Genomic DNA, 10,237 nt, shown 5'->3' with positions numbered 1-10,237 from the left:
ATCTTGTCATACTGGTGTGAGGTCATGACCCTTGGAAGCTGGGCTTCGTCAAACACTTCTCTGGCTGCTGAGTGTCCTGCTGTCTTGATTAGCAGCGCCTTGATATCTCCAGCTGCCAGATTGATGCCTCCAGTGATTTCTTCCAGCTTTTCTATCCATCTGTCAGCGCCATCTGCCAATGGGGTCAGCCTTCCAGCCAGTGTTATCATGTCCATAAATGACCATGGCACGTATCTGTCTTCATGAGGTCCTTTAGACAGCAAGGGAGCCATATAGACCCCTCCTTGACCTTTCTTCTGCTCTCGCGTTTTAGCCCTGGTCATCATTGGGCCGCTTTTTACTATTTGTAGCCCCACATCACACTCAGCTGTGAGTGGCTTCCGTTCTTTTGCTGCTAGCCTGCTTTCCTCCTTGAACCCCTCATGGAATGGGTTTGTAGTCGGCTGTATGTCTGAGCCTTCAATGTCCTCCCATTCAGACACATCACCTCCTTCCTCCTCATATTCCGTGACTTCTCCCCCTCTCCTTCCTGCCTCTCCGATCAGGGACAAAGTCCGTGGGCTTGGCAGGTCTGGGCAATTAGTTTTCGCCTCTAATATAAGCTGCTCCGCTTCCATTCTCTTCAATTTTTCCAAATCTTCATCTCGTCTTTTCTTCTCCTTTTGTTTTTCAATTGTCTCTTTCAAATTCTTTAGTTGTCTCTTTTGTGCTTTCTCTTCCAACTCTTTCTCCCTGTTGACGTGTTGTACAAATGTTTCCGTCAGTTCTGCCAAGTCCTTTTCTATCTTTTCTGCCAGTGATTCGGTTTCATCCAAACATAACTCGGTCCTGGGATCTGAGTGGCTTTTATATGTTGACTTGGTCCTGGGCTCTGAGCGGCATTTGGGGCCTTTTGGATATGGTGAATGTCTGCGACGTACTGGGGGAAGGGAACGGCTAAGGGTAGATTTTCTCCTTACTTCTGGGGTTTTATCCCATCCGTCATAGTCTCCGCTGTAATCATACTCTCCCTGCTGTGTGTTACATTTCTTTTTCTGTTTCTTCCTCTTCTTCTTCTAAAACTAATTTAAGTTGTCCTGTAATCTTTCCCTTGCTACCTGACTCTATCACAACTGGGTACTGACCTGCTGCGCTAGGGTGATAAGGTGGTGGCTTATGGTCAGTGTAATCAGGGGCTGTTGGGCTCTTTTGGTGTTCTACTTTAAAATATTGCAGAATGTCTCTCTGTTCAGCATGTCTCTGTTTTTTATGCAAAAGCATTCGGTCTCGCTTCTTCTCTTTATTTCTCAATCTTTCTTCAACTTCATCACAGCATGAAGGATCAAAGCTGCCTCCTTTAGGCCAACGATTTTTCCCAGATGTCATCTTATGCTATTCGGTCATGCATTTTTGAATTTTGCGTTTATTGGATGGGTGTGTCATTATTACCAATTTGGCTGGCGTCAGCCCGTCAGACTGTTTGCTCATATTGGTTCCCATGGCTACCAGCAGTCACTCAACCGTCAGGTCCTGTGCTTATTCACCAGCCTTTGTAATCCTTAGTTAATTTTTATCTTAACTGGTTCAGCTCTCTTCAATACAGATCGTGTTTACTTTTCTTTTAGTCTCTTTTTCTAGTTAATTTACTTTCCAATTGTAGATCTCTTCAATTTTTGAGATAAAATCTTTAATAACACAATTTTGTAATGTTATTTTGCACTTTCACTACTTTTTATACCTTATATATTTTATCTTATGTAGACTATAGTTTGTAATAATATATGCTTATAATATCTTTATCTTATAATGCTTACAACTTTTTCCAATCTTATTTAGGAACTTTGTTAATTTATTTTCATTCTCATAACTCTGTGTTTTTCAGTTACCAATTCTGTTTTCCAATCCTTATTATTTTTCAGGTTATTCTTTTTAACTATATTCTGTAATAATTACTTCTATTAATTTATTATTATATCTTTAAGCTTTATCAATATTATAATTTTTTATTAATATCATCCACCCCTTACTTCCCCTTAGTTACTTAACTCTTTCACTCGACAGACACACTGACAAAGACACACAAGACATTATTATATATTGTATATGATTATTATATATGATTATATATTTACAGTGCACTTTTCCTCACTGCTCCCTACAGTGGCATATACGTTTTTCCCTGCTGCCCCGGATGCACCCAGATAACTGGAAATGCATAGACGTCCTCCGGATGGTCGAGCGGTACTATTCTCCGATTATCGCTTAATCGGTAATATTCGGTAATATTCTGGCTATCCCTTAGCCTGGCTATCGCTTAGCCTCTCAATACCTTTATTCCAATACCTAATACTACTTAAGCCGTCTCGTGGAGCATGCTGACTACCTTAGTCACGATACCCTCACGTAACACGCGTACACTATTGGTTCCGGATTTATGGCTTCCACAGACTATGTCAAATGCTTTGACCAATCTGTCCCTTTACCAATCATCCCCTCAGAACATCACGTGCTAAGCTTAACTTATTTACAAAATAATTTAAACACAGAACAGTTCAAATACAGAATAACACAAACATTAATTAACACTTAAACCATGCATTCACATACATTCATACGTACCTGGACCCTTCCTCAGCTTAGTCTGCCTGTTGTATATTCTTATATAAATTCTTATCAAACTTGGAAATTACTTTATTAAATTTGGAAAACTAGGTTCTTTTAGAAGGCTTTGTGACGCCTGACTCCCACAAGCAGCAGCCGGAGGCTGGTTCCCCGCTAATTTAGAAAATTATAACGAATTGACTCACCTTCAATGGTGAATTATGGGCGCTTGGGGTTCCACGCCTTCCAGCTGGTGCCTGCAGATCGTCCGACGTCCCCTTTTTGCTTTTCTCCTGGCTGGCTCGCCAATTTGTCGTCTTTTATCTCTTCTTAACGACTTAAAATTGAAGCTAGGTTTTATAAAAATTAAAAGTTCTTAAAAAGCAGAAAAAGTCTCAAACAAAGATCCAAAAATCAGGCAGAGGCAGCCGAGTCCACGTCCAGGGTGTTTTTTGCAAAACACAACACATCCACACGGAGCTGGTCACCGGTGAGCATCAGCTGAACAAATGGTGAAAACAGCCTTCTTTTATACATTTCATTGGGCTTGGGGGCTCCTCCCCCAAGCCCCTCCTTTGTTTACATCATTCCAGGTGTTTTTCTTCGGGTAAAACCAATTATTTTTATCTTATCAGTGGAAAACCCCCTTCAAAGCATATTTTTTATATATTTAATCAAAAGCCTTTGTTACAGGTCACGGTGACATTTCTCATAGATCATAATGACATCTGGTGCACTTAAATCAAAACATATCACAGTTTTAATCAATAATATGTCAAAACAAAGTCTTTCATCCAGTGTGATCTAAGCTCATATCTTTACTTCAAACAAGGTCAGCATGACATATCCCAGCAAAACATTACTTTTTCTGTGACTAGTACTGCACTGTGTGCTTTTGAAGATGACAACTCCATTTATCACAATTAGTTCTCAGCTAAACTGTGCAGCTCCTGAGAACCCCATTCCCCAAACAGGCCTCACTCATTTCTGCTCCTTGTGGCATCAAAGACCTTCCATAGCCCTGTACTCAGCATTGTCTGCTGATCCTCCGCACTTGGCTCCATTCTCAAAACAACACCTGCAGTGTGCTCAGAGCTTACACATGCTGCTTCTCTATCTCTCCATGCTGGACTCTCAGGTCATCTTAACTTTTCTAACATAAATGCATTTTAAAAACATCCATTCAATATGTGAAATATATTTTAATCATAATCATGAGTGCAGATTAATTTTCTTCATCACTGACGCCTCCACTCCCTCTCCGGCGGGTCAGCCTGACGCCTCCACTCCCTCTCCGGCGGGTCAGCCTGACGCCTCCACTCCCTCTCCGGAGGGTCAGCCTGACGCCTCCACTCCCTCTACGGAGGGTCAGCCTGACGCCTCCACTCCCTCTCCGGCGGGTCAGCCTGACGCCTCCACTCCTTCTCCGGAGGGTCAGCCTGACGCCTCCACTCCTTCTCCGGAGGGTCAGCCTGACGCCTCCACTCCCTCTCCGGAGGGTCAGCCTGACGCCTCCACTCCTTCTCCGGAGGGTCAGCCTGACGCCTCCACTCCCTCTCCGGAGGGTCAGCCTGACGCCTCCACTCCTTCCCCGGCGGGTCAGCCTGACGCCTCCACTCCCTCTCCGGAGGGTCAGCCTGACGCCTCCACTCCCTCTCCGGCGGGTCAGCCTGACGCCTCCACTCTCTCTCCGGCGGGTCAGCCTGACGCCTCCACTCCCTCTCCGGAGGGTCAGCCTGACGCCTCCACTCCCTCTCCGGAGGGTCAGTTTGACTCCTGTTTCAGTCCCACTCATAACCTGCTCAGTTTCCCCTATGGCTTCAGTCGTCACCTCCATGACCAACAGCTAGCTTCTCGGATTGGTAGGTTTAGTACAGCTTCCATTTTTACACCCCTCACAGTCAGAGCTCCATATATTGAGGAGTCGCACTTATGGAACTTCTTTTACGGGGAGAGGGAGGATTTATGCCTTTTCCTTCCACCTCCATCATCTCCCTACCAGCCTGTACTGCCAGAGCCAGGGCCCTTTAGCGGGCCAGAACCCAAGCCAGGGCCCATTAGCGGGCCAGCTAGCGTAGTGCCGGAACCCACTAGCGGGCCAGCTAGCGTAACTCCGGAACCCACTACCGTGCCAGCTAGTGGAGCTCCAGAACCCATTAGCGGGCTTAAACCAGAGCCCATTAGCCGTCTAGCGACCCCTGAGCCCGCTCTGTGTCGTCCAAGAGCCCTCGGCGGGCGCTCCAAGCCTCCAAGAGCCCTCAGCAGGTGCTCCAAGCCTCCAAGAGCCCTCAGCGGGAGCTCCAAGCCTCCAAGAGCCCTCAGCGGGAGCTCCTCGCCCCTTCAGTGGTTGTTCCTGAGCTGCAGCCGGCGGCTCCCTCAGAGGTTGTTCCTGAGCTGCAGTCGGCGGCCCCCTCGGAGTCAGCTGCTGCAGCGTCAGAGACGGCGGCCCCCTTGGAGTCGGCGTCAGAGCTCCTGGCTCCTCTATGGTTTTCCCCTGATGTCTCCATGGTTCTGGTTTGTGTTTTATCTTTATGTTGGATTTTTGGATACCTGTTTTTGTTCAGCATTTTTAAGTTGGATTTTTTGGATTCCTGTTTTTGCTGCCTGATATTTCATTAAATACTTAAAGAACTCACCCCTGCCTGCCAGCCTCTGCGTTTGGGTACTCACAAAAACCTCCAAACAGTTCGTGACACTTGCTTACTGAATGCCATGTGCCTAACTTGCGTAAACAACGCGACGTAAGTCATGCTGGCCCAGCGCTAGGCTATGGTGCTGCCTGGAATCGTTGAGAGAACCGTTAAGCGAGCTGCCAAATGGTGCCATGGAATTGGAACACACAGAACCAGTTCTGAACAGGAACCAGTTTTCGATTTCCATCCATATCAGCCGCATAATGAGTAGTCTTCTAATCCGAACAGGCCTCACTGTGCTATGACATCATCGGCCGACAAATCTGGCCTTTGGAGGACACAGCTGCTAAATTCAAATGATTTCAAGATTATCAGGTGATTTTCAAAGCTTCAGAAACACCCCACATAATAAAAAAAATGGGTATTGAAGATTTTTGGTCATATGATCTGTTGTCTAGTAACACAACCGGTGCATCATCACACACAAGCCATTTTCAACCAGAACATTCAGAGGTAAGACAGGAAATCCCACAAAGCCTCTAGATATACATAGATTTCTATATATGATGTCATGCTTGTACTCTGTTTGCTACTAAAGGGTCTGTGTCAAGGTTCCTCGATGAATGGAAAATAAAACTACTATTTCACAGGTACGGGCACTGGTAAAAAAAATAAGCAGACAGACAGCAGAAAACGGTAATGATATTATTGTTCATTTTTTATTAGCATTAAATTTTAATCTTAATCTTAATACATGTGATTTGGGAAATGTTAAAATACTGTTCAAGATAACGTATGGGTTAAAACTAAGAGATTCAGTGTTTTAAACATTGAAAAAAAAGGGAAGTTGACTGTTAATAACACCTCTTCATTGGCTTAAAGACAGGAAGTTCTTTTTTTAATCTGAAGTTGTCAATCAAGAAAGAGTGGCACACATGTTCAGTCTAAGAAGTCTGCAGAGGGAAGAGGACAAGTTAGTGGTGTGTACAAATGATTTTTATTTCTAATTCTTTCTCATTTATACTTAAAGAACATCAGAGGAGATGCTACAATGATCTGGACTTCAAAGTTAAACTGTTAAGCCATTTAAATTTCTCCTATCTCTTTTTGAACTGATTTTAAAATCTTTTCTTTTATAAATTTGGACATTTATAATTTTAAAATTAATAAGCACACATTTATGAGTCTTCAAACTTAGGATGATTGATAATTTCTTATAATTTTATATATTTTAGGTTTATTATTCTGGGTTCTCTGGTCAACAATTTAAAGGAAATTATTTAAAATAAACTATTTCTTTGTCAGATAGTCGTCCTGTGTGAAGCGTCTCCATGATGAGGCGTCCTCAGAACTGTGAAGGAGGTAAGGAAATGAATGTGGAGGTGAATAAGGAGAAGATACAGAGAGCTGAATGATCATCATCATATAAACAAGAACAAGGCTGAACCGAAAAACTTTCTTTAGACACGATTTTAAAATCTGAACTGAGAAGAGTTTTATCTGAAACTGAGGACATATTCAGTCATAAATCAGGGGAATACAAGATGCTCAAATGTTAGAAAACGGAAAAAATTAGATTTGGCTGTTCTTTTTTTTAAGTGGAGTATAGTATAAAGAATAAATAATAGGTAGTGACGTCATTGTCAAGTGTTTAGAATTAGTGCAGAACACAGGAAGTGAAACACAGTCAAACATACACTATGTTTGTTGGTGGATGTTAGTTGTATTTTTAAAGTTAGCTGCATAAAAAAGGTTCTGATCTATAAAAGGCCTCTTTAATAAAAGCTTATGAGTTTTTTACTAAATCCGTATGAGTCTTAAAGCAACATTTAGCAACAGGAGAGAATGTGACTAGGGCATAGTTTAGAGGAAGGTAAATGCCACTATGGAAGCACAGCATCATCGACAACTATAAAGTCATTTCCTGTATTCAAAAGGAAAAATGTCTAAAAATAAGACAAATCATTTGAGACTTTACCATATAAAGCATCTGCTACAAACAGGCTTAAGTAAAGCATCAGCAGAAAAAGAGATGATGATCTATGATAAAAATAGGTTTTAGTGTTGATGTCAGTTTCAGATGTTGGTTGTTTGCTGTGAGTCTGTCTCCAGGTTCTGATCTGGTTCTCCTCTAAATGCTCCTCAGCTAAAGCTGCCTCCTCCCAACATGAAAACCCAACCAGAACCTCCAAGCTGCCATCAGTGAGAGTCGTCCTGCTGGTTCTGGGCTCTCTGCTGGCTGCTGCTCTCATCATCATCTACAGACTGGGTGAGTTTTTAAATGATTTTCTTATTTTTTTTCCCTATTTTTCCCTTTTTTCTTTTGGGTGAATCTTTAATTTGTGTTTCTGAAATGTAAAGTTTATATTTTTAAAGTGTAAACATCAGGTTTCGGTTTTTGTGAAAACTTATAACTTTTTTTTGGCATCAGTTTATGTGGCTTGGCGGACCAGTGAAAAAGTCCAAACCCTGCAAGAAGAGAATGAAGCTCTGAGAGAAAAATTATCAGGTGAGTCGGTCAGAGATTGAAGGATTGATCACGTTATTTTATTTGTTATTTTTTGTATAACTATACACTCACCGGCCACTTTATTAGGTACCCCATGCTAGTAACGGGTTGGACCCCCTTTTGCCTTCAGAACTGCCTCAATTCTTCGTGGCATAGATTCAACAAGGTGCTGGAAGCATTCCTCAGGGAGTTTGGTCCATATTGACATGATGGCATCACACAGTTGCCGCAGATTTGTCGGCTGCACATCCATGATGCGAATCTCCCGTTCCACCACATCCCAAAGATGCTCTATTGGATTGAGATCTGGTGACTGTGGAGGCCATTTGAGTACAGTGAACTCATTGTCAAGTTCAAGAAACCAGTCTGAGATGATTCCAGCTTTATGACATGGCGCATTATCCTGCTGAAAGTAGCCATCAGAAGTTGGGTACATTGTGGTCATAAAGGGATGGACATGGTCAGCAACAATACTCAGGTAGGCTGTGGCGTTGCAACGATGCTCAATTGGTACCAAGGGGCCCAAAGAGTGCCAAGAAAATATTCCCCACACCATGACACCACCACCACCAGCCTGAACCGTTGATACAAGGCAGGATGGATCCATGCTTTCATGTTGTAGACGGCAAATTCTGACCCTACCATCCGAATGTTGCAGCAGAAATCGAGACTCATCAGACCAGGCAACGTTTTTCCAATCTTCTATTGTCCAATTTCGATGAGCTTGTGCAAATCGTAGCCTCAGTTTCCTGTTCTTAGCTGAAAGGAGTGGCACCCGGTGTGGTCTTCTGCTGCTGTAGCCCATCTGCCTCAAAGTTCGACGTACTGTGCGTTCAGAGATGCTCTTCTGCCCACCTTGGTTGTAACGGGTGGTTATTTGAGTAACTGTTGCCCTTCTATCAGCTCCAACCAGTCTGGCCATTCTCCTCTGACCTCTGGCATCAACAAGGCATTTCCGCATACAGAACTGCCGCTCACTTGATGTTTTTTTCTTTTTCGGACCATTCTCTGTAAACCCTAGAGATGGTTGTGCGTGAAAATCCCAGTAGATCAGCAGTTTCTGAAATACTCAGACCAGAGACACTGATGGGCTGACAGACACAGGAATCTAAATTCCTGTGTCGCCTCCTGCTGCCTCCAAATCTCACAAACATCTATTTTTTCCTCTTGACTCAGTGAGGTTTTTTTCTGATGTTTTTATAGGCGAGAAATTTTGGAAATTTGAAGCAGGCTGGGAGCTACATGGAGGAAACTGTTATTATTTCTCGAGCAATACATCCAACTGGAATAAGAGCAGAGATTCCTGCAGAGATCTGGGAGGAGACCTGGTGAAGATCGACAGCAGAGAGGAGCAGGTATGAATCACTGCTGCAGCTTCATGTTCTAACTCAGCTGAGAAAAGTCTAACAAAGTTATCATCATAATCTTCTGCTATTCAGATGTTCCTGTTCATCAGAGTGAGAGACTTGATGAAGAGAGATGAGGATATGTTCTGGATCGGACTGACGGACTCAGAGATAGAAGGCAGATGGTTTTGGGTGGATGGATCATGTCTGAATGAAAGGTTTGTTGCAGTTGAAAGTATGTATTTTATTGGGGACTGTTAAGCCTACTTATCTCTGTTTTTCTGTTATTCATGACTTAGTTTGACTTTTTGGGGGAGTGAACAACCAGACGACCTAAGCTATGGACACGTTAAAGATGCTGACTGTGTGAGGATGGGGTTGCAAAAGAAGGTTGCTGATCTGAGGACCTGGTTTGATATATCTTGTAATCAGACCCAGAAAAGTATCTGTGAGAAAACAGCAAAAGCTGGACAGAGTTCATGTGTTTTAAGTGAAGTTCAGGTTTTCCTATAAAACACACTAAGTCCAGGATCCAGAAGCTCCAGAGCTGCTGGTTATATCAGGATAGATACGTGATAAAACTTGTTCAAGGGACCTGCATCAGCAGCTGGTTCCACAATTAAATATTAATGTTTTTTCGACTTAATACCTGTGAGTTTCTTAGCTCCTTGTCATTTAGTCTGGTTCTCAGCTTCTTCAGTCCCACTGTTTGTTTGTTTTGTTTATTTTGCATAAAACACAATAAACCCAAACCTTAAGATAAAATTAGTCGAGAAGAACCTCTTTATTACCGTATTCATGTCACATATCTTTCTGATAGACTGAAGCCCAATCACAGCTGGCAATAATTTCAACCATCTCTACATCAGGTCCTTGTGGGTCAGGTCTGTGTCTCTTCACGCCCGCTGTTAAACATTCTTGTTTAGGGTTCAGGTTAATTTAATTTATAACTGTAGGTAGATTAGATCTGCAATGGTTCATCACACATACACTACCGTTCAAAAGTTTTGGGGTCACATTGAAATGTCCTTATTTTTGAAGGAAAAGCGCTGTCATTTTCAATGAAGATAACTTTAAACTAGTCGTAACTTTAAAGAAATACACTCTATACATTGCTAATGTGGTAAATGACTATTCTAGCTGCAAATGTCTGGTTTTTGGTGCAATAT

The 10,237-nt window shown here is 42.7% G+C and overlaps 1 protein-coding gene across 1 annotated transcript; it reads left to right on the top strand.

Moving 5' to 3' along the window:
- The first annotated feature begins 905 nt into the window (after positions 1-905).
- Positions 906-10,006, top strand: LOC119790494 (CD209 antigen-like protein D). The gene is made up of 7 exons (XM_038296038.1): positions 906-942; positions 4,482-5,012; positions 7,360-7,482; positions 7,645-7,722; positions 8,926-9,077; positions 9,162-9,286; positions 9,368-10,006. Exons 1-7 carry the CDS (start codon positions 906-908, stop codon positions 9,579-9,581), a joined length of 1,260 nt encoding a protein of 419 aa, XP_038151966.1. The 3' UTR covers positions 9,582-10,006.
- Positions 10,007-10,237: the final 231 nt, after the last annotated feature.

This window comes from Cyprinodon tularosa, unplaced genomic scaffold, assembly GCF_016077235.1.
Source record: "Cyprinodon tularosa strain WSP-4 unplaced genomic scaffold, ASM1607723v1 ctg366, whole genome shotgun sequence".
In the NCBI taxonomy this organism is placed as follows: Eukaryota; Metazoa; Chordata; class Actinopteri; order Cyprinodontiformes; family Cyprinodontidae; genus Cyprinodon; species Cyprinodon tularosa.
Note: the sequence above shows the minus strand (reverse complement) of the source record. Positions and strands in the feature narration are given on the sequence as shown.